The sequence below is a fragment of the Nycticebus coucang genome, chromosome 15, assembly GCF_027406575.1.
Source record: "Nycticebus coucang isolate mNycCou1 chromosome 15, mNycCou1.pri, whole genome shotgun sequence".
Lineage (NCBI taxonomy): Eukaryota > Metazoa > Chordata > Mammalia > Primates > Lorisidae > Nycticebus > Nycticebus coucang.
The window spans coordinates 51,154,349-51,178,713 of NC_069794.1; the positions used below are offsets into that span (position 1 = coordinate 51,154,349).

General features: G+C 36.9%; 1 protein-coding gene across 1 annotated transcript in view; it reads left to right on the plus strand.

Annotated features, from left to right (window-relative positions):
• DIAPH3 (diaphanous related formin 3) overlaps positions 1–24,365 on the plus strand; it is a 578,378-nt gene that overhangs the window by 135,958 nt on the left and 418,055 nt on the right. The window contains exon 5 of the mRNA XM_053563890.1: positions 10,076–10,206. Coding sequence (XP_053419865.1) covers positions 10,076–10,206 — 131 coding nt within the window. The remainder of the gene's footprint in view (positions 1–10,075; positions 10,207–24,365) is intronic.

A 24,365-nucleotide genomic window follows, 5' to 3' on the forward strand; every position in this document is an offset into this window, starting at 1 on the left:
GGCAGTTCTATTTTTAAATCTCTAAATGCTCTCCATATATCTTTCCAAAATGAAGGTAATAATTTGCATTCCCACCAGCAGTGCAAAAGTGTTCCCTGTTCTCCACATCCACGCCAACATCTCTGGTCTTGGGATTTTGTGATATAGGCTAGTCTCACTGGAGTTAGATGATATCTCAAAGTAGTTTTGATTTGCATTTCTCTGATGATTAAAGATGATGAGCATTTCTTCATATGTCTGAAGGCTGTGCGCCTGTCTTCTTCAGAGAAGTTTCTCTTCAAGTCCTTTGCCCAGCCTGCGATGGGATCCCTTGTTCTTTTCTTGCTAATGCGTTTGAGTTCTCTGTGGATTCTGGTTATTAAACCTTTGTTGGAGACATAACCTGCAAATATCTTCTCCCATTCTGAGGGCTGTTTGCTTCCTTTACTTACTGTGTTCTTCGCTGTGCAGAAGCTTTTTAGTTTGATCAAGTCCCAGTAGTGTATTTTTGAAGCTGCTTCAATTGCCCGTGGGGTCCTCCTCATAAAATACTCACCCAGACTGATTTCTTCAAGAGTTTCCCCTGCACTCTCCTTTAGTATTTTTATAGTTTCATGTCTTAGGTTTAAATCTTTAATCCAGTGAGAGTCTGTCTTAGTTAATGGTGAAAGGTGTGGGTCCAGTTTTAGTTTTCTGCAAGTTGCCAGTCACTTCACCCAGCACCATTTGTTAAATAGGGACTCTTTTCCCCACTAAAGGTTTTTAATTGGCTTGTCAAAAATTAAATAACGGTAAGTAGCTGGATTCATCTCTTGATTCTCTATTCTGTTCCAGATATCTACTTCTCTATTTTTGTGCCAATACCATGCTGTTTTGATCACTGTCGATTTGTAGTATAGTCTGAGGTCTGGTAGCGCAATTCCTCCTGCTTTGTTTTTATTTCTGAGTAATGTCTTGGCTATCCGAGGTTTTTTCTGATTCCATATAAACCAAAGTATTGTTTTCTTGAGATCATTAAAGTATGACAGTGGAGCTTTAATGGGGATTGCGTTGAAATTATTGCTTTGGGTAGTATGGACATTTTAACAATGTTGATTCTTCCCAGCTATGAGCATGGTATGTTTTTCCATTTGTTAATATTTTCAGCTATTTCTTCTCTTAGAGTTTCATAGTTCTCTTTATAGAGATCTTTCACATCCTTTGTTAGATAAATTCCCAAATACTTCATCTTCTTTGGCACTACTGTGAATGGGATAGAGTCCTTAACTGTTTTCTTAACTTGACTACTGTTGGTATATATAAAGGCTACCGATTTATCAATGTTGATTTTGTAACCTGAGATGTTGCTTTATTCCTTGATCACTTCTAAGAGTTTTGTAGTCAAGTCCCTAGTGTTTTCCAGATATACTATCATATCATCTGTGAAGAGCGAAAGTTTGATCTTTTCTGACCCTATATGGATACCCATAATCACCTTTTCTTCCCTAATTGCGGTGGCTAAAACTTCCATTACAATGTTAAAAAGCAAAGGAGACAATGGGCAGCCTTGTCTGGTTCCTGAGCTGAGTGGAAATGATTCCAATTTAACTCAATTCAATATGACATTGGCTGTGGGTTTGCTGTAGATGGTCTCTATCAGTTTAAGAAATGTCCCTTCTATACCGATATTCTTAAGTGTTCTGATCATGAAGGGATGCTGGATATTATCAAAAGCTTTTTCGGCATCGATTGAGAGAATCATATGGTCTTTGTTTTTTAATTTGTTTATGTGCTGGATGACATTTATAGATTTATGTATATTGAACCAGCCTTGAGACCCTGGGATAAAACCGACTTGGTCATGATGTATAATTTGATGTGTTGCTGGATTCTGTTTGTTAGGATCTTGTTGAATATTTTTGCATCTATATTCATTAGTGATATCGGTCTATAATTTTCTTTTCTTGTTGAGTCTTTTCCTGGTTTGGGGATCAGGGTGATGTTTGCTTCATTTAACGTGTTAGGTAGTCTTCCTTCTTTTTCTTCCTTTTGGAACAGGTTGAGTAATATTGGTACTAATTCCTCTTTAAAGGTTTGGTAGAATTCTGACGTGAAACCATCTGGTCCCAGGCTTTTCTTTTTAGGGAGGTTTTGTATGGTTGATGCTATTTCCGAACTTGATATGGGCCTGTTCAACATTTCCACTTGATTCTGGCTAGGTCTTGGAAGGTGACGTGCTTCCAAGTATCGGTCAATTTCCTTCAGATTTTCGTATTTCTGAGAATAAAGTTTCTTGTAATATTCATGAAGGTTTTTTTGGATTTCAGAAGAGTCTGTAGTTATTTTGTCTTTGTTGTTTCTGATTGATGAGATTAGAGATTTTACTCTTTTTTTCCTGATTAGGTTGGCCAAAGGTTTATCTATTTTATTGACCTTTTCCAAAAAACCAGCTTTTTGATTTATTGATGTGTTGTATTATTCTGTTGTTTTCAAATTCATTTAATTCTGCTCTAATTTTGGTTATTTCTTTTCTTCTACTGGATTTGGGGTTGGAATGTTCTTCCTTTTCCAGTTGCTTGAGATGTCCCATTAAGTTGTTAACTTCCTCTCTTTCCATTCTCTTGAGGAAGGCTTGCAGTGCTATAAATTTCCCTCTTAGAACTGCCTTTGCGGTGTCCCAGAGGTTCTGATAGTTCGTGTCTTTATTGTTGTTTAGTTCCAAAAAAGTGGCGATTTCTTTCTTAATCTCATCTCTGACCCAGCTATCATTCAGCATAAGGTTATTTAACTTCCATGTTTTTGTATGAGTATGCAGATTCCTGTTGTTACTCAGCTCAAGTTTTATTCCTTGGTGGTCCGAGAAGATGCATGGAACGATTTCTACTGCTCTAAATTTACTGAGGTTAGACTTGTGACCTAAGATGTGATGGATTTTGGAGTAAGTTCCGTGGGCTGAGGAGAAGTATGTGTATTCAGTTTTGTTGGGATGAAATGTTCTGTAGATGTCTGCTAAATCCAAATGTTGGATGGTTAGGTTTAAATCTAAGATTTCTTTGCTCAGCTTCTTGTTGGAGGATCGATCCAATACTGCCAAAGAGTGTTGAAATCTCTGACTATTATGGAGCTGGAGGAAATCAAGTTGCTCATGTCTGTTAGAGTTTCTATTATAAATTGAGGTGCATTCTGGTTGGGTGCATAGATATTAATAATTGAGATTTCATCATATTGAATATTACCCTTAACAAATATGAAGTGACCATTCTTGTCCTTCCTTACTTTTGTTGGTTTAAAGCCTATTGTATCTGGAACAAAATTGCAACACCTGCTTTTTCCTGATTACCATTTGCCTGAAATATGGACGACCATCCTTTCACCCTGAGTCTGTATTTGTCTTTTAAGTTAAGATGTGACTCTTGTATGCAACAGATATCTGGCCTGAGTTTTTATATCCAGTCAGCTAACTTATGCCTCTTTAGAGGACAGTTTAAGCCTTTCACATTAATGGAGAATATTGATAAGTCTGGTGAAGTTTTGGGTATTGAGTTTTTCAAGAATCCATTTCGCTAGTGTGGAAATTGGAGGTTGATCCGAAGTTTCTGAGTGAGTTTACTTTTGTGGTATAAGATTGTGTTGGTATTATGGAAGATAGGTCTGAGAATATCCTGAAGAGCTGGTTTGGTTATGGCAAATTTCTTCAACATATGAATGTCATTAAAGTATTTAATTTTTCCATCATAAATGAAACTCAATTTAGCTGGATACAAGATCTGGGGTTGAAAGATATTTTGCTTTAGAAGATTAAAAGCCCGTGACCACCCTCTTCTGGCTTGAAAAGTTTGAGCAGCGAGATCTGCAGTCATTCTAATATTCTTTCCTGTGAAGGTAATGGTTTTCTTTCTCCTGGCAGCTTTGAGGATTTTCTCCTTCATATTAACTTTAGTGAAGTTAATTATGATATGCCTGGGGGATGCCTTATTGGGGTTGAGTCGTGCTGGGGTTCTGAAGCTGTCCACTATCTGAATTTCAGAATCTCTAGGCATGTCCGGAAAATTCTCTTTCATAATTTCATGCAGAAGGGCTTCTGTGCGCAGCAGGCCACTTGATCTGTTTTTGGAACTCCAATGATTCGGATATTCGCCTTCTTCGAATTATCCCAGAGCTCTTTGAGAGAATGATCCATTTTTGCTCTACATTTCTCTTCCTCTTTGAGAGTTTGAGACCGTTCAAAGGCTTTATCTTCAATGTCAGAAATCCTTTCTTCTGCTTGCTCCATTCTGTTGCTGAGGGATTCTACTGTATTTTTCATATCTTTGAGAGTTGCAAATTCTTGCTTCAGTGTGTCTAAGTCTTTGGTGGTTTTTGTCTTTAAATTCATTAAATTATTGAGACAACTTTTGAATTTCTCCTCGAATTCCTAATTGCACTTTGTTAATCTTTTCTGCAATCCAAATTCTGAATTTGATTTCTGACATCTCAGCCAGTTTTTTATGAATAGGATCTTCAATTACATCTGCCATATCTTTCCTGGGGGTGGGTTGATCTATTCTGGTTATTCATGTTACCATAGTTTTTCCACTGATTCCACCCCCTGGTTGTTTTACTCCCTTTGATTTTTTCCCCTGGGGCTTTGTTGAAGGCCTGTACAGTGTCGTGGCCTGAGAAACTGGGGCCCTGTCTGGTGTGGTGCGGCTAAGTGGTTCTGTCTTGCTTTCAGCTGGTTTCTGTTCCATCGTAGTGTAACAGATACTCTGGATTGAAGTCTCACCTACGGAGAAATATCAGCAATTAAGTCACCCCACCCCCCACCGGCAAACAATTGGAAAGGAGAAACCAAACCTTCCTACCACCGTGCACCCAGGGCACCACCTGATTTGTCCTCTGGCAATTGGTTCAGTTCAAAAAGTCCAAATCAGTTGTCTCAGTCTGCACCTGTCTCGGGTGAGAGAGTTTAAGAGGTCTCTTGGAACTGGATCACAGGGGTCTGGTGACTACTCTGGTGTGGCTTGCTCCAGTGCTGTGTGGAGTCAGGAGGAGCCACCCAGCCAATAGATCAGTCTGGGAAGGTTACTGCCTCCTTCCCCACCTTCCACCAGTGTCACACCCCGTCACTGATAGCTCTGCAGTTGGCTGACCCAGTTGCCTGTAGTGAATCGGTACTCTAGGAGTTTGCCCCTGCCTGAATCACAAGGAAGTCTGCCAGGCCGCTGCGCTCTGCCTCTGTCCTGCAGTAGGAGGTGAGGCCTGACAACCTTGGGTGCTTGGTGAAGGTTGGGGGGTTTTCACTCAGGTCCAGTCTCGCCCCTGATTAATGTTACTGATAGAATAGAACAGAAGAACTCTGCGGTTCCCCTGCAGAAGAGAAGCTAAATTGAGTTCCAAATCAGCTTGTCTTTGCTCTTTTATTGTCTATAGGCTTACGATCCCCTGAGGGCCAGATGCGTCTTAGGTTTAGTAAACCTGACCTCTGGGTCAGCCCCGCCCTGGGAGTTTCCCCTATTTGCACATTGGAGTTTCCTCAGGCAAACTCAGAGTCTCTCGTTGCCCAGGGAAATGGGGGTGTGGCTTCAGAATATTGGGTAGTGAGCCGTATTGCTAGCAAAAGAGGGCTGCTGTTTTATGGCTCAGGGAAGCGCTGCTCCTGTGTAGCTGCCTTCCGGCCAACCGTCCTCTCTGTGCTCCCGTACCCCAGATTCTGCACTGACCGGCTGCAGCCCAGCACTGTCTACACCCCTCGACAATCGCCCAAGAGTCTGGACCCCTGGGCGACGGCCTCCAGACCTTGGAGCCAGAGCAGAGGGGATCTTGGGGAGCGCTGGGAGCCTGGGGTTACGGCCAGAGAACACACACAGCTTTACACAGTTTTATGCCTGGCCGTATTGTCACCAAAAATGGCTGTCGCACTGTGCCTCAGGGAACTGCCACTCTGGTGTGGTCCCCTCTCCACCGAGCGGGACTGGCCTCCAGCCCTCAGTGTGAGTGAAGGGGAGCGCTGGGAGCTCAGAGTTCCAGGTAGAGACTATATACAGTTTATGCAGTTTTATGCCTGGCAGGAGGATGCTATGGCACCCTAGTAGGGGAGGTAGGTCCAGTTTTTAGGAGTTTTCTCCTGTGGAGTGTAGTGGGAGGACCTTTGAACTCTGCTCGTTTGTGGGGCACTCTGAGCCATTCTCGTGGGGTAGGGGACTCCCGTCCGCTTGGTGATGGATTTTGTAACTTTTGTTTGTGTCCTTGTGGTCGCAGCTCGCCTCAGCCGGGTTGACGTGTGTTCGTCAACCTTCTCTCTTAGTGCATCTCAAATCCACCAGGTTACTTGCTGAATTTTTGTCCTTTAACTCTCCTTCCAGACGGGAGCCTGTGTGGAAAGCTGGCTTCAGCCAGCCATCTTGTCTCCTCCCTCTGTCTAGAAAATATATTCTTAAGGGGTTTCCTAATAATTGACTTTTCTGTTCCATGAACTTTGTATAATGTCTTTGTTGTAGGTTCTTCTGAATTTCTCTCCACAAATGCATTGTAGTCTTTGGTCTATAGGTATTCTCTTTCTTTTGTTAAAATTTTTCCTAATTGCTTTTTTTTTTTTTGATGCTATTGAAAATGTTCTACTTTAAAATTTTACGTTCCAGTTGCTGGTAGTATGTATGTAGAAATGCACGTTATTTTTACATGTTGAAGTTTTTGTTCTGTGACCTTTCTGAATTCATGTAGATAACCATGTCATTTGAGAATAGCGGAAATTTTACTTTTTTCTAATCTCTATGGTTATTGTTATTGTTATTTTTGCCTAAGTGTATTAGCTGGGACCTGTGATACAATATTGAATAGGAATGAGTAAGGCACACATCTCTTGATCCAAATTTTAGGGGGAAAGCATTCAATTTGAACAACATAAAAATTATCGAAACTGGATGAATTTATGAATGGGAATATACAGGGTCTCTGTAAAATATATATGCAATTTAAAATAGTTGTTGTATAGTTTCTTATTCAATGTCATTAAAACATTGCCATAATGTGAACTAAAGGATTAAGATTTTTTGATGCTCGAAGTCATCTCTTTAGGAACTTTGCTTGGGGGACCTCATAAAATGTGGATTCAGTTAGCTTTCACTTCATGGAATGGCATCTTTTGGTTCAATTGAATTTACCTACAGCTGTATGCAGAGTATGGGACAGAAGAAATTCCAAAATTTTAAGATAATTAAGTTCTTAATTTTTTATAATAAAATCTAAATGGAATATTTAAAATTTAGAAATTCAAAAATGTCAGTAGTTACATTATTTAAACTGTATGCAGCTGTCAGAAAAAACTTAAAGGAATTACAAATCATTGCCTTTGTGAAATAAGGCTAACATGTGGGACAGTGGGATTCTGTTTTTTAATCTTTTAATACCACTTGCATTTTTATCCAAATGAACTTATTGCTTATTATGCTTATGTTTAAAAAGCATTTATTACATAGGGCTTATATTATTTTAAAAAATCTGTTTATTCAGTTATGGTTTACTTTTATTCTACCAGCATCATAACTATATCCATAATAAATTTAGAATGAGCTATAAGAGATCATCTAGTTTAATCCACATTGCAGTATTTCATTATAAAACTAGTGGCGTGGCAGGTTGCACAGGAAACTTGACAAATTTGTGATATGAAGAAGTTTTAAGCAAACTACATTTTCAGGAGTGAGAAACTGATTAAGCAGTTCTATGTAAATAATCTGTAGGCAGGAAAATGTCATATTTTTTAAGACTTACAGAATTGGAATATGTTCATAAAATAATGCTCAGTAATTAAAGTGGCCTATGGAACAATAGGTATTATATGATTTGTAGGTGAAATATGAATTTAAGTATAAGTGTATATATAGAATATTATTTACATATCTATGAAAAAAATGTTTTATGTAGAAATATCAGATTAATAGTAGTTATTTCAAGGTACCTTTTTTCCTATGGATTTGCTGTATTTTCCAAATTTACTCTGTTGATCAAATAATAGGTTGTCTTTTTTGCTTTAAATTACCATTGATAAGTGCTATGTACATGCAAGTTGAATATATTCTTTTTAATATCAGTGACTGTGATAAAAATAATTGGATGTTTATCATTGTTCTTACCATTCTTCTTTTCAACTTTATTTTGTTTATCATTTTTAATTCTCGAGATTTTGCCATTGAGTTTTTCTTTAATTAACATTTTGATATTGATGTGAATAAAAATAGCCTGCTAATTTCTTTTGCATTATTGATAGTTTTCTTAAACAGCATTATAGCAAATTAATGAAAACTATCGCAGTTTTTATTAATGAAAAAAATACACCTGCTTTCTTGCCATCTCAGCTAATCTGCTTTTAGACATGTACAATTCCTTTCCTGCCCTAATTGGGATGTCTAATTTAAATAGTTATTCAGAACTTTATTGTTCATCATTCTCACCATTTCCCACCTGGGCTATGTACATTTTTGCGGTAGGCTCTCTCCTTCTATCTCAGAGTAAAAGTACAAGTTCTTTCAGTGTCCTGTAAACCTTGAAATGTCTCTGTCACAACCTTTTTTCTAGAATTCTGCATATGAATTAATGAATTCTGCATTAACTGTCTCACCTCCTTCAGACTCTTTATTCAAACACTCTTGTTTGAGATATTTGAATTCTTCTCTGTGAGGCTTTCTTTGACATCCTATATAAAATTGTATGCTTTAAAGGCTGTGCTCCTTATTCCCCCTTTCTGCTTTTATTCTTCTCGATAGCGCTTATTATTTATAATGAAATATACTTTTTTAATTATTTTATTATCTGTCTCTCCCCACCAGCATCAAGCTACATATTGGTAGGAATTTTCATCTTTTAGTTGCTGTTGTAATCTCAGCATTTAGAATAGTGCCTATTATTTCGTAGGCATTTAGTATTCGTTGAATAAGTAATGGACTTTTTCAGTTAATATTTTATATTGCACTAGAATGAGCCTTCTAAAACTCCCCTGGGAAAGCTAATTGTATAGTGGTGCTCTATCACTCCATTTCTGGCCTCTATCTTACATTTGTGAGTGTTGTGTGTATATGTATTCACATGTGCCTGTGTATGCAGGTTTTTTTTTTTTTCTTAATTTTCTCGTTTTGTGTAGATATATGTTATGTTTTGGTCTGGAAGTGAAGCTTTTCTAATTCTTTTCTCTCGCTTTTTAAATTTTTGCCTGTCATTCAGAAACCCCTGATCTGGTCTTTTGCATTAAGTGTTCCTCTTTTGGTCTCTTGGTACTGTTATAAGAATTCACCTGCACTGAAAATTATTATTTTGTCTGTCTTTTTCTTTCTAGACTTAGGTTTTGTTAATCCCTGTGTTTACAGTACCTAAAACTGTGCATTTAGTGGCAGTTGAATACATTAATGTCTAGTAGCTTTTTCCATGTTGGTCAGAGTTCTGATTTAATAGGATAGTTCTTATATGAATTTTGATTTTTATTTTATGTGTGCCTATATTATATAAGTGTTTTAAGATATTTCTAGATATTTTAAGATATTTCCTATAATAATACACTTAATTGTCCTCCATGATGCTTTGAGAAAGCAATTACAGCAGAACCTCTATAACTGACCACCTCCCTAGATGGATCACCTCCTTAAATTGACCTAATTTTCATAGACAGGATATGCACTGCCTACTTCCTTATGTTGACCACTTCCCTATGTTGACCAGTTTGTTACAGTCCCTTGGGTGGTCAACTTACAGAAGTTCTTTCTTCTAACCTGTTTGCCCCAAAATAAGACAGTGTGTTATTTTAAGGTGTGCCCCCAAAGATGCACTAGGTCTTATTTTCAGGGGATGCCTTATCTTTCCTGTAAGTAGGTCTTATTTTCGGAGGATGTCTTATTTTCGAGAAAACAGGGTATATTTTAGTTTGCATACTTTTTGATGTTGTATTACTATTTTAATGGAAATAACAGATTATGAATTTATAGGTTTATAGGCAGAGTGGAAATCACTGCCTCAAAATAATTGTAATCATAGTAATTGTGTGCAGCTATTAATGAGTGGCACAATTAGTTTTTGTTACTATGTATTTTATGGATAATCTTCAGGCAGCATGAATTAAATTTTTTTTTTTTTTTGACTTGTTTTACAGGGAAGTCTTAAGCATAGCCGACAAATCTCACCTCAGGAATTTATTCATGAGCTGAAAATGGGATCTACAGATGAGAGACTTATCATGTGCCTAGAGTCTCTTAGAGTATCTTTGACCAGTAATCCTGTAAGGTAATTCATCTATCTGAATGTCATCAGGGCATGTTACTAAATAGATTAAACAGATGTCATTAATCTGTCAGTTTTATTTAGTACTTTCTACATGGTGCCTTCAATTAAATAGCTGGTATACCTCAACAATTTCTCAAGGTAAAAGTTGAATATCTAATATTGATATGCATGAAGAAATACAGTCTCCATAATACTTTTTTATTTATTACTGAGTGGTACGTGGCTCAGCAGATATAAAAAGCCCCTTTTTCCCCTCATGGAAACTTTTAAAAACTTGAGGTGTTTTAAAAATCCATGATCAGAAACTATCAACTTAATATAACAGAGCTTCGCTCTGAATTTTGTGTTGTTGATGTATTTACTGATTTTTGTTTGAGATAGTAAGAAATATAACTAATTAGCTTGTTCTTTTGTTGGAAATGTGTTGTAGGAGCCAATAGGTTAGTAGTGCTACATTTAGCAGATAAAAACACAGGACAGACACCCAAGCTAAGTTTCAGATATACTTATACTTAAATGAAAAAATTTGTTTTTTTTGTCTGAAATCCACACTTAATTGGTGTTCCTATATTTTATCTGTCAACAGTCCCATAGGTGTTTCTGTAAATTAATTTTTAGACTTTTGGAATGGGGATAATTTTGGTACCTCTGAGAAATAATTGTGTGCAAAACTTAAAAGTCACCGTAAATGTATTTTGATGAACTGGGCATATTTAAACTTGTCAGATTATTGGATGGCAGGAGACAGACTTATTTTAAAAAAAAAAATCCTAACAAAGATGTACCTGCAATGTATTATGTATGTTTATGTTAATTGTGGTGCTTGACAGGAGGGATTTCAACCTAGTCAGAGGCTATATGCTAACTCTAAAGTAAATAGATCAATAAATCAGACTATTCTTTGAAAAATTTAAGCAGAAGTTGTTGTGTAATGTCAAGCAGTCAGAATCAGAGAATATCACTGTGGCAAGACTGTAAGGTAGATTAGTTTTGCCTTTTTATTGTATAAGAAATGCGTGATTATTTCTGCATAAGAATATAGGTATGTGTATAATATGTATGTGTGTATATGTGTATTCTAAAGATTAGAATAGTGCATTCAAAGGTTAATGATCTAGAAAATAATTCCTTTAGTTTATTTTTTTTTTAATGTTTTGGACATTTCTAAGGTTTGCATATAGTATGAAAAAATAGTTGAGTATGTAAGTACTTAAAAGACCCTACCTGCTGAAATGTGAGAGGGTGAGATTTAATTAAGAAGTATGATGAGCAAATAAAGAATCCTTAGTATATTTCAATTTTATCTTCATTTTTGTACATTTTGCCACTTCTAGTGTGTTCTCTAGACTGGAAACTAACGGTAGGCATAAGACTAGTGCCTTCCTATTTGTTATTTACTTCTCTTTATGGACACATGTTTAGCACTCAGGAAATGCTTAATAAATGTTGATTGAAACAATAAGGTTTTAATTTTAGCTGCCTTCAGTCTTACTTTAGCTATTGTTAGAAACTGAGAATGGATTAGAGAATTTGACAGGTATATTTGTTAATGAAAGGTTTTGGTTTCCAGCTTAATCTGTACCTCTAAAATGTATTATTTTAAAATATTTGCTATTTCCTAAATATTATCTTAGTGTGGCTTGAGTAAACAAAACAGGTCCCAGTTCTGTTTCTATGGAGTTTAAATATAGGAAGAGGGTATTATAGGATTGACTGGGCAACAATTCACTCATTTCTTAATTTACCTGTCAGCTGTTGTTTTTCATTGTAATTAGAAGTAGCCCCTTCCTGTACTATTGCTATTCTCCTCCTATCCCTCTTCCCCCTCCATTTTTTTTCCCTACTCTTCTTATTTTGAGTAGATGATTACGACAACAAAAGAAAACAAATTTAAAGGGTTTTATGTATGAATTCATGCATCTTACCATGGATAGGACTTTTTATTATGATTTTGCATAAAATACTGGAAATTATTCTATTTATCTCTTCTCTTTTAATCTTATTTAAAAATGTAAAACCAATGATTTGTGGAATTATTTCTCCAAACATTAATAGTTCTAGAATATATTATTAGGAATCTATGATGTTTTGAATGAAGTAGTTTATTTTTAATTGAAAAAAATAGAAAATCTTATCATTGGAGACATTTTTCTGAAATCATGCCATTTTACTGTAGAGAGGAAATTGAGGAGATACTTGAATGTTTCTTTGTCCAGTATTCTGGTTAAAGGAATTACTTCCCTGGCAACACATGGAAGTTATGGCTATGATAAAATCTTTGGTCTTTCCTGGTAGTTATCATGTGCCTGCTGTTAAAGTCTGTTTTTCATGTTTCTTGTTTATATACAGATGTGGCTAAATTTCTTAGAAGGAATTCTAAGTTTTGTAAACTTTTGAGATTGTTGTTAGATCGGTGATATTGTTGAGTGGAATTAGAATTAAATTAACTTTTTTTTGTTTTTAAGACAGAGTTTCACACTATTGCCCTGGGTAGTGTGCCATGGGTTCTTTATAGCTCACAGCAACCTCAGACTCTTGGGCTCAAGTGATCCTCTTGCCTCAGTATTTCTATTTTTAGTAGAGCTGGGGTCTTGCTCTTGCTCAGACTGGTCTTGAACACTTGAGCTCAAGCAGTCCACTTTCCTCAGCCTCCTAGAATTCTAGGGTTAAAAGTGTGAGCCCCTGCGCCTGTCTCAGAATTAAAAAAAATTTTTTTTTAATTAAATCATAGCTGTGTACATTAATGCGATCATGGGGCACCATACACTTGTTTAATGGACCGTTTGACACATTGTCATCACACTGGTTAACATAGCCTTCCTGGCATTTTCTTAGTTATTGTGTTAAGACATTTATATGCTATATTTACTAAGTTTCACATATACCCTTGTAAGATGCACTGCAGGTGTAATACCAACAATCACCCTCCCTCTTCCCTCCTCCCCCATCCCTCCCCTTCCTCCACTCCATTTCCCCCTTCCCCCTATTCTTAGGTTATAACTGGGTTATAGCTTTCATGTGAAAGCCATAAATTAGTTTCATAAAAGGGCTGAGTACATTGAATACTTTTTCTTCCATTCTTGAGATACTTTACTAAGAAGAATATGTTCCAGCTCTATCCATGTAAACATGAAAGAGGTAAAGTCTCCATCTTTCTTTAAGGCTGCATAATATTCCATGGTGTACGTATGCCACAATTTATTAATCCATTCGTGGATCGATGGGCACTTGGACTTTTTCCATGACTTAGCAATTATGAATTGGGCTGCAATAATCATTCTGGTACATATATCTTTGTTATAATGTGATTTTTGGTCTTCTGGGTATATGCCTAGTAGAGGAATTATAGGATTGAATGGCAGATCTATTTTTAGATCTCTAAGCGTTGTCCAAATGGAATGTATTAATTTGCATTCTCACCAGCAGTGTAGAAGTGTTCCCTTTTCTCCACATCCACGCCAACATCTCTGGTCTTAGGATTTTGTGATATGGGCTAATCTCACTGGAGTTAGATGATATCTCAAAGTAGTTTTGATTTGCATTTCTCTGATGATTAAAGATGATGAGCATTTTTTCATATGTCTGTAGGCCGTGCACCTGTCTTCTTCAGAGAAGTTTCACTTCAAGTCCCTTGCCCAGCCTGCGATGGGATCCCTTGTTCTTTTCTTGCTTATCCGTTTGAGTTCTCTGTGGATTCTGGTTATTAAAGCTTTGTCGGGGACATAAACTGCAAATATCTTCTCCCATTCTGAGGGCTGTTTGCTTGCTTTACTTACTGTGTTCTTGGCTGTGCAGAAGCTTTTTACTTTGGTCAGGTCCCAGTAGTGTATTTTTGAAGCTGCTTCAATTGCCCAGGGGGGTCTGCCTCATAAAATACTCGCCCAGACCGATTTCTTAAAGGGTTTTCCCTGCACTCTCTTCTAGTATTTTTAGTTTCATGTCTTAAGTTTAAATCTTTAATCCAGTGAGAGTCTATCTTAGTTAATGGTGAAAGGTGTGGGTCCAGTTTCAGTCTTCTACAGGTTGCCAGCCAGTTCACCCAGCACCATTAGTTAAACAGGGAATCTTTTCCCCACTGAATGTTTTTAATTGACTTGTCAAAGATCAAATAACAGTAAGTAGCTGTATTCATCTCTTGGTTGTCTATTCTGTTCCAGACATCTACTTGTCTGTTTTTGTGCCAGTACCATGCTGTTTTGATGACTATTGATTTATAGTATAGTCTGAGGTCTGGTAGCGTGATTCCTCCTGCTTTGTTTTTATTTCTGAGTAATGTCTTGGCTATTCAAGGTATTTTCTGATTCCATATAAAATGAAGTATTATTTTTTCAAGATCTTTAAAGTATGACAGTAGAACTTTAATAGGGATTGCATTAAAATTGTATATTGCTTTGGGTAGTATGGACATTTTAACAATGTTGATTCTTCCCAGCCATGAGCATAGTATGTTTTTCTATTTGTTAACGTTTTCAGCTATTTTGTTTCTTAGAGTTTCATAGTTCTCCTTATAGAGATCTTTCATGTCATTTGTTAAACTCCCAAATATTTCATCTTCTTTGGCACTACTGTGAAAGGAATAGAGTCCTTAACTGTTTTTTAAGCTTGACTATTGTTGGTATATATAAAGGCTATCAATTTATGAGTGTTGATTTAGTAACCTGAGATGCTGCTGTATTCCTTGATCACTTTTAAGAGTTTTGTAGTAGAATCCCTGGTGTTTTCCAGATATAGAATCATATCATCTGCGAAGAGCAAAAGTTTGATCTCTTCTCACCCTATATCGATACCCTTGATTGTCTTTTCTTACCTAGTTGCGATGGCTAAAACTTCCATTACAATGTTAAAGAGCAGTGGAGACAATGGGCAGCCTTGTCTGGTTCCTGAGCTGAGTGGAAATGGTTTCAATTTAACTCCATTCAATACGATATTGGCTGTTGGTTTGCTGTATATGGCCTCTATCAGTTTAAGAAAAGTCCCTTCTAGACCAATTTTCTTGAGTGTTCTGATCATGAAGGGATGCTGGATATTATCAAAAGCTTTTTCTGCATCAATTGAGAGAATCATATGGTCTTTGTTTTTTAATTTGTTTATGTGCTGAATTATAGATTTGCGTATATTGAACCAGCTTTGAGATCCTGGGATAAAACTGACTTGGTCATGATGTATGATTTCTTTGATGTGTTGCTGGATTCTATTTGTTAGGATCTTGTTGAATATTTTTGCATCTGTATTCATTAGTGATATTGGTGTATAATTTTCTTTTCCTGTTAAGTCTTTTCCTGGTTTGGGGATCAGGGTGATGTTTGTTTCATAGAACATGTTGGGTAGTCTTCCTTCTTTTTCTACATTTTGGAACAGGTTGAGTAATATAGATACTAATTCCTGTATAAAGGTTTGGTAGAAGTCTGACGTGAAGCCATCTGGTCCCAGGCTTTTCTTTTTAGGTAGGTTTTGTATGGTTGATGCTATTTCTGTACTTGATATGGGCCTGTTCAACATTTCCACTTGATTCTGACCAATACATGGAAGCACGTGCTTCCATGTATTGGTCAATTTCCTTCAGATTTTCGTATTTCTGAGAATAAAGTTTCTTGTAATATTCCTTAAGGATTTTTTAAATTTCTGAAGAGTCTGTTGTTATTTAGTCTTTGTCGTTTCTGATTGATGAGACTAGAGATTTTACTCTTTTATTCTTGGTTAGGTTAGCCAAAGGTTTATCTGCCCTGTTCCCCCGAAAATAAGACAGTGTCTTATTTTAAGGTGTGCTCCCAAAGATGCGCTAGGTCTTATTTTCAGGGGATGTCTTATCTTTCTTGTAAGTCTTATTTTCGGGGAAACAGTGTATTTTATTGACTTTTTCAAAAAACCAACTTTTTGATTTATTGATCTGTTGTATAATTCTTTTGTTTTCAATTTCATTTAATTCTGCTCTAATTTTTGTTATTTCTTTTATTCTACTGAGTTTGGGGTTAGAATGTTCTTCCTTTTCCAGTTGCTTAAGATGTCCCATTACGTTGTTAACTTCCTCTCTTTCCGTTCTCTTATGGAAGGCTTGTAGTGCTATAAATTTCCCTTTTCTGACTGTCTTTGCGGTATTCCAGAGGTTCTGATAGTTCATGTCTTCATTGTCATTTTGTTCCAAAAATTTGGCAATTTCCTTTTTAATCTCATCTCAGACCCAGTTATCATTCAGCATAAGGTTATTTAACTTCCATGTTTTTGTATGAGTATGCAGATTCCTGTAGTTACTGAGCTCAACTTATTCCATGGTGGTCCGAGAAGATGCAAGGAGTAATTTCTATTCTTTTAAATTTACTGAGGTTAGACTTGTGACCTAAGATGTGATCGATTTTTGAGTATGTTCTGTGGGCGGATGAGAAGTATGTATATTCATTTTTTTGGGGGATGAAATGTTCTGTAGATGTCTGCTAAATCCAAATGTTGGATGGTGAGGTTTAAATCTAAAATTTCTTTGCTCAGCGTCTTATTGGAGGATCGATCCAACACTGCCAAAGGAGTGTTGAAATCCCCAACTATTATGGAGCTGGAGGAAGTCAAGTTGTTCATGCCTGTTTGAGAGTTTCTCTTATAAATTGTGGTGCCTTCTGGTTGGGTGCATAGATATTAATAATTAAAATCTCATCATATTGAGTATTGCCCTTAACAAATATGAAGTAACCATTCTTATCCTTCCTTACTTTTGTTGGTTTAAAGCCTATTGGGTCTGCAAATAAAAGTGCAACACCTGCTTTTTTCTGATTACCATTTACCTGAAATATGGATGAACATCCTTTCACCCTGAGCCTATATTGTCTTTTAAGGTAAGATGCGACTCTTGTATGCACCGAATATCTGGCCTGAGTTTTTGTATCCAGTCAGCTTACCTGTGCCTCTTTAGAGGACTGTTTAAGCCATTCACATTAATGGGGAATATTGATAAGTCTGGTAAAATTTTGGGTATCGAGTTTTTCGAAAGTCCAGTGGACATTTTTAATCCTTTCACCACTGTGGAAGTTGGAGTTTGATCAAAAGTTTCTGAGTAAGTTAACTTTTGTGGTAGAGCATTGAGCTGGTCATTATGGAGGATAGGTCTGAGAATATCCTGAAGAGCTGGTTTGGTTATGGCAAATTTCTTCAACATGAGAATGTCATTAAAGTATTTAATTTCTCCATCATAAATGAAACTCAGTTTAGCTGGATACAGGATCCGGAGTGAAAATTATTTTGCTTTTGGAGATTAAAAGTCAATGATTACCTTCTTCTGGCTTGAAAAGTTTCAGCAGAGAGATCTGCAGTTATTCTAATATTCTTCCCTTGTAGGTAATGGATTTCTTACATCTGGCTGCTTTCAGAATTTTCTCCTTCATATATTAACTTTAGTGAAGTCCATTATGATATGCCTTGACTATGTCTTATTGGGATTGAGTCTTGCTGGGTTTCTGAAAATGTCTGCTATCTGAATTTCAGAATCTCTTGGCATGTCTGGAAAATTCTCTTTCCTAATTTCATGGAGAAGGGCCTCTGTGCCTAGCGAGGCGCTTCATCACTCTCAGGGATTCCAATGATGCTGATATTAGCCTTCTTCTAATTATCCCAGAGCTCTCTTAGAGAATGATCCTTTTTTGCCCTCCATTTGTCTTCCTCTTTGAGAGTTTGGGAGCATTCAAAGGGTTTGTCTTCAATGTCAGAAATCCTTTCTTCTACTTGCTCCACTCTGTTACTGAGGGATTCTAGTGTATTTTTGAAATCTTTGAGGGCTATAAATTCTTGCTTCAGTGCATCAAAATCTTTGGTGGTTTTGTCTTTAAATTCGATAAATTCTTGAGACAACTTTTGAATTTCTCCTCGAATTTCTAATTCCAACTTTTGAATTGCTGCTTGAATTTCTAATTCCAAATTTTCATCCATTTTATTAATCTTGTTTGCAATCCAAATTTTGAATGCAATTTCTTACATCTTGGCCAGCTGTTAATGAATGGGATCTTCATTTACATCTGCCGTATCTTTTTTGGGGGGTGTTGCTCTATTCTGGTTTTTTATGTTACCAGAGTGTTTTCCGCTGATTCTGCCCCATGATTGTTTTTCACCCTTTGATTTTTTTCCCCTGGAGCTTTGTTGAGGACCCCTACAGTGCTGTAGCCTGAGAAACTGGGGCCCTGTTTGGTGTGGTGGTGCTAAGTGGTTCTGTCTTGTTTTCAGCTGGTCTCTGTTCAACCCTAGTGAAATAGTTACTGTGGGTTGAAGTCTCAGCTGTGGAGAAATACCAGCATTTATGTCACCCCGCCTACCACAGCCAACAGTTGGAAAAGGAAAATCAAACCTTCCTACAACCACACACCCTGGCCACCACCTGAATAGTTCTCAGGTGATTGCCTCAGTTCAAAAGTTCCAAATCAGTTGTTTCAGTCAGCCCCTGTTTTAGATGGGAGAGTTTAAAAGGTCTCTGGCAACTGGATCGCAGGGGTCTGGTGACTCCTCTAATATGATTGCTCTGGTGCTCCCTGGAGTCAGAAGGACCCACCCTGCAAATACATCCGTCTGGGAAGGTTGATGCCTCGTTGACAACCTTGTACCTCTGTCACACCCAGTCACTGATAGCCCCGCAGAGCTTTGGCCCAGTTGCTTGTAGTGAATTAGATATTCCTGGGGTTTGCACCTGCCTGAATCACAAGGAAATCTATTTCTAGTCAGCCAGGCCGCTGCGTTCTGCCTCTTTCTTGCAGTGGGAGATGAAGTCTGAGAATCTCCGGTGCTTAATGGAGGTTGGGGGGTGTTCACTCAGTTCCAGCCCGCCCCTGATTTAAGTTACTGACAGAACAGAACAGAACAACTTTGCAGGCATTTGTTTCTATCCCTGCTAAATGCCCCTATAGAAGAGATGTTGTTTTGAGTTCCCAGAGCCTGCGCTTCATGCCCTGTTTTTGCTCCTGCAGGTTTGTATTTGGTTATCTGTCAGTTCTTGCTTCCTGTCTTTCTTTGTCTATAGGCTGATGATCTACTGAGAGCCGGGTGTGTCTTAGGCTCAGTAAAGCCGTTTTCTGGGTCAGCCCCGCTGTGGGAACTTCCCGGCCCTGCACCTGCATTTCTAGTCCCCACGCTCCACCCAGGCCGGTATTGCCTCAGGCAAACCCTTTACTCAAGGTGCCTGTGTTTCTGTCCCAGATCTGTTCCGTTGTGGTTGCCACCTGAGTAGATGCCCGGCCTCCTCTGGTTGCCCAGGGAGACAGGGGCTGTGGCTTCAGAATATCCGGTAGTGAGCCCTATTGTTGCTAAAAGATGCTGCTGCTCTGTGCCTCGGGGCACCTCTGCTCTGGTGTGGTTCCCTCTCAGCCAACCGCCCTCTCCTCACTCCCATGCCCCAGAGTCAGCACTGACCAGCTGGATTTTAGGCTCTCTCCACACCCCATGAAAAATTACCCAAGAATCTGGACTCCTGGGGGACAGGCCTCCAGACCTCAGAGTGAGAGTGGAGGGGTGTGCCGCGAGGTTAGAGTTGCAGGTAGAGAATATATACAGTTGTATATAGTTTTATGCCTGGCAGGAGAACGCCATGGCACCCTAGTAGGGGAGGTCGGTCCAGTTTTTACAGGGTCTCTCCTGTGTAGTGTAGTGGGAGGACCTTTGAACTCTGCTCGTTTGTTTATGGGGCACTCCGAGCTGTTCTCATGGGCAAGGGGACTTACATCCGCTTGGTGATGGATTTTGTACCTTTTGTTTGTATCCTTGAGGTCACAGCTCACCTCTGCAGGGTTGATGTGCATTCTTCAACCTTCTCTCTTGGTGCAGCTCAAATCCACCAGGTTACTTGCTAAATTTCTGTCCTTTAAATGTCCTTCTGGACGGGAGCCTCTGTGGAAAGCTGGCTTCAGTCAGCCATCTTGTCTCCTGAAATTAAAAATTTTTAATGTCACCTGTGGCTCAGTGAGTAGGGTGCCGGCCCCATATGCCGATGGTGGTGGGTTCAAACCTGGCCCCGGCCAAACTGCAACAACAACAACAACAAAAAAAAAATTTAATGTCTATGAATAGAATCAAAAAGAAAGACGTGCACGGATTTATGATGATTCTTCAGTGCTGGTTCAGGATCAGTATTTCTTTAAATAAAAATCAAGGAAAAAATTGAAGCCTCTGCCTGAAATTAGTTCTTTCTTATCCTCTCTAGGCATATAATATTTTTAGAGTTACTCTTCACCTTCTGAAACTACTTAATAATTATGAGTCATGTCAACTTTATATCCTGTGAATTTCCTGAAAACCCATATGTTAAATACCAGATTATTTGCCTTGTTTTATGATGATTTGATGTAGAAATCATGAAGTTTTTGTATTTATAGAAATTTATTGATTATTCAGTATTTTTCGGGACAGTTTCGAGCTAGTTTTGAACACCAGAGAAAAGACTGACTTCAAATTATCAAATATAACATTTAGTGGATTTTGACATAATCATTATGTTGGAGTTATTGAATATACTTGGGTAGATACATAAAAAATATAGGCATTGACATCATTATGATTGATACCAAGCATTTATAGATTATACCCATCTATGCTCATAGCAAAATATTTATAGAATGTATCTTCATTTTCTCAATTTGTGCACCTGTCAAGGGTAAGATTTCTATCTCAGAAAATTCAGTGTTACCCTGTTTTTGTGTTTTGTGAAGTTAGGCATTATTTCTCTCTAAGAACAGTTAAAATTTGTATTTTGAAGTTTAGAAGAAATATTTTCTCCTTAAAGTTACCTTTTTGTTATAAGATTTTTAAGGAGATTCTGGACCAAGGTTTGATAAAGTTTATAACTGTAATTTTGAGAAAATCATTTCAGAAAATTTTATAGGAAAATGTGTTTATAGCAAAACAAGTGAAGAGCCTTTGAAAGTCATTATTCCATTTACTAAGTGTCATTTTGGAAATCCAGTTTTTCTGCATTTCTTGGATTTAAAACATAAAGCAGGTAGAAGAGCTTGACTTTGGAGTGTACCGCAGGGTGTCTCCAAAGTGATCAGACATACAGTAAAAGGAAAGTGTAAATACACCTTTATTTACAAAATATTCATTACAGAATTTTATAAAGAGGCTGGAAACCTATAGAGAAAATTTTGTAAATATTTTGAAAAAATTTTTAGAATATATTTTGAGTGTATTGTGGCATATGTCACATATATAAAGACAAACAGAGTATCATGTGGCAAGCAATGTGATCATTGTAGTCTTGAAAGTCTTTCAGGACAAAAAGTTGAAGTGACTAATACTTTGGTTTAAACATTTATAAAAAACTATTTGTCCTAATAATAAAAGTGCGAAGGTATGATAATTAAGTTTGTGAACTTGCCATTGTGTGCTTACCATGGCAGCACTCTGTAAACAACTCAGTAAATGTTCATAACTTTGGTACGCCAGTGTCTCACAGCTGTGTTCATGTCAACATGTGGTGGTGTTTTGCTGAATGGTGTTCATTATTGTTGTGTGTTTTTGTGTACTTTTGCGAGAATGTCAGAGGTTGAATGAACAAACATTAAATTTCTTGTCAAACTTAGCAAGAGTGGAAGTGAAATCAGGGACACAGTTAGTCCAAGTTTATGGGGATAATGCCGTGAAGAAAACAGCAGCATACAAATGGAGTAAACATTTTTCTTAGGGGAGAGAAGTATTAGTGTGGCCAGTAATGAACAGAACTGGCCACTTATAGTGCTTGCATCATGACAATTCATCAGCTCATACAGCTCTGCCTGTGAGGGAGTTTTTAGCCAGTAAACAAATAAGGGTGCTAGAATACCCTCCCTATTGCCTTGATCTGGCTCCCATGACTTTTTTTTTCTTTAAAGATAAAGGAAATATTGAAAGGAAGATATATGGATAATATTCAGGACATTAACGGTAATATGAGGATAGGTCTGATGGGCATTCCAGAAATGGAGTTTCAAAATTGCTTGGAAGAGTGGAGTAGGAGCCGGTGTCAGTTCATAGCTTCCCAAGGGGAATACTTTGAAGGTAAGCCTAGTGATATTCAGCATTTGAAGTATGCAGCATTTTTCCTAAGATGAGTTTGCGAACTTAATTGTCAGACTTCATATACACCTGCTTGCCTACTAATGAGGCTGAGATAGATACTATTGCCCATAACTTTGAAGCTTCCATGAATTCCTTCTTAATTCTATCCTCATGCGTTCATCAACCCCCACCGCCATAACTATTCTGTGGTAACCACTGTCTTTAATTTTGGACTTAACATTCCTTTTCATTATAGTTTTACTGTCTTTATATAGTGTACTATGTATATATTCCTAATAATGTATTGATTGGTTTTATATATCTGAACTTTATATAAATGGAATTATCATCCATGTACTGTTCTGTGACTTGTATATTGCTCTCAACATTATGTTTCATAGATTTATCCATCTTGATGTATGTGGCTGTTCACATTCATCACAGCTAATCATTTTCGTATGTTTACTTATATCTGTGATATCTATTGTAAATAACATGAATACATCTTTACCCTGTCTAATAATCTTTGTTTACTTGGTAGATTTACCATATTGAGTCAATTGTGAAAATATATTGACATTGATACCTGATATTTCATTTTGGATTTTTAATATTTTAAAAATTACTTTTTCTAGGTTCACCTTCTCTACCCTTCCTATTCTTTCTCTTCTGTCTGCTGCTTTTTCTGTATTCTTTCTTCCTTTTATTTTCTCTTTCTTCTCCTTAACTTCTTTTGTATAAAATTTTAATTTCTATTTTATTTTTTCTCATTTATTAATTTGGAAGACAAATGTTCCTTTTCTGATCTTAGAAAAGAAATTTAAGACATAGTCATTTAAAAAGGAAATTTAACATATATGCATTTAAAAAGGACAAGAAGAAGTAGTATCTTTTGTCTTCTCTTAAGCCAAAGAATATATTAATATTCTTAATGTTATATAAATATAATATATACTATTATAATATATAAAATTATATCTAATATGATTATAATATATAATATTTTAATATTCTTAATATTTCTCTCTTGATTTGTATGCTAGTTTTAAGTGATACTGTAGTGTATTTTTTTTTATATTACAAGTTAGATATTATTACTATTACCGAGTTATATACAATAGAGATGTGTATATGTGTTTACACATGTCATTCTTTTTTGTTTTTGTAACTTTTTCTCTAATTATTCTGAATATTTTGTTTCAAGTATATCAGTAAGATCCATTAATGAAAGTCAGATGGTAAAATTTTTTAATTTATCTTACTGTATCTTTACTTGCCTTTGCTTTTGAATATAACCTTCCTAAGACCTAGGGCATGAAATTGAGGAGTTTAGATATCTTTTCTTAGGACAGTATTTTTTTTACTGTTTTTGTTGCTATTTTTGAGAGGTTGGATCTTTGTCTAAAAACTGAGTCCTTTCCAGACAGTGAGCTTTTTCTGTCTGGTTTTATGATGTTTTCTTTGTCTTTGGGGTTCTACAGTTCTTTTACACGTATGTGTGTGGGGAAGGAAAGGATTTCTTCCTTAAGTGTCCTGACAGGATTTACTTTTTTGTTTCTTGAATATGATTGATCTTTCATAAATTCTGTGAAAATTTTAATTCTTGTATCTTTGAATATTGCCTTTTGCTATCACTTTGTATATGTTAGACCCACTTGTACCATATACTGTTGTTTCCTATCCTATCATTTATACTTTTTATTTATTTTTCTCTACTGTATTCTGGATTTTTTTTTTTTTTTTTTTTAAAGACAGATTCTTGTTTTTGTCACCCTAGGTAGAGTGCCCTGACATCATACTCACAGCAACTTCAAACTCTTGGGTTCAAGTGATTTTCTTGTCTCAGTCTCCTGAGTAGCTGGGAGTACAGGTACCCTCCACAACACCTGGCTATTTTCTTTTATTTGTCTAACTTCTGTCTCTCCATCAGAATATACAAGACGTGTCTGGAAATCATCCAGCCCTGCAGTATAAAAAGTAATATAAACAATGATGGGATACTTTCCTGACAGACCTCATATAATAGTTAATGTGTGTGTGTATGTAGTGATTGTATCTGATTAAGAGAGTTTCATCTCATGATAGCCTATAAATAGGCTCAGGCTGGTCTCGAACCCATGAGCTCACACAGTCCACCTACCTCGGCCTCCCAGAGTGCTAGGATT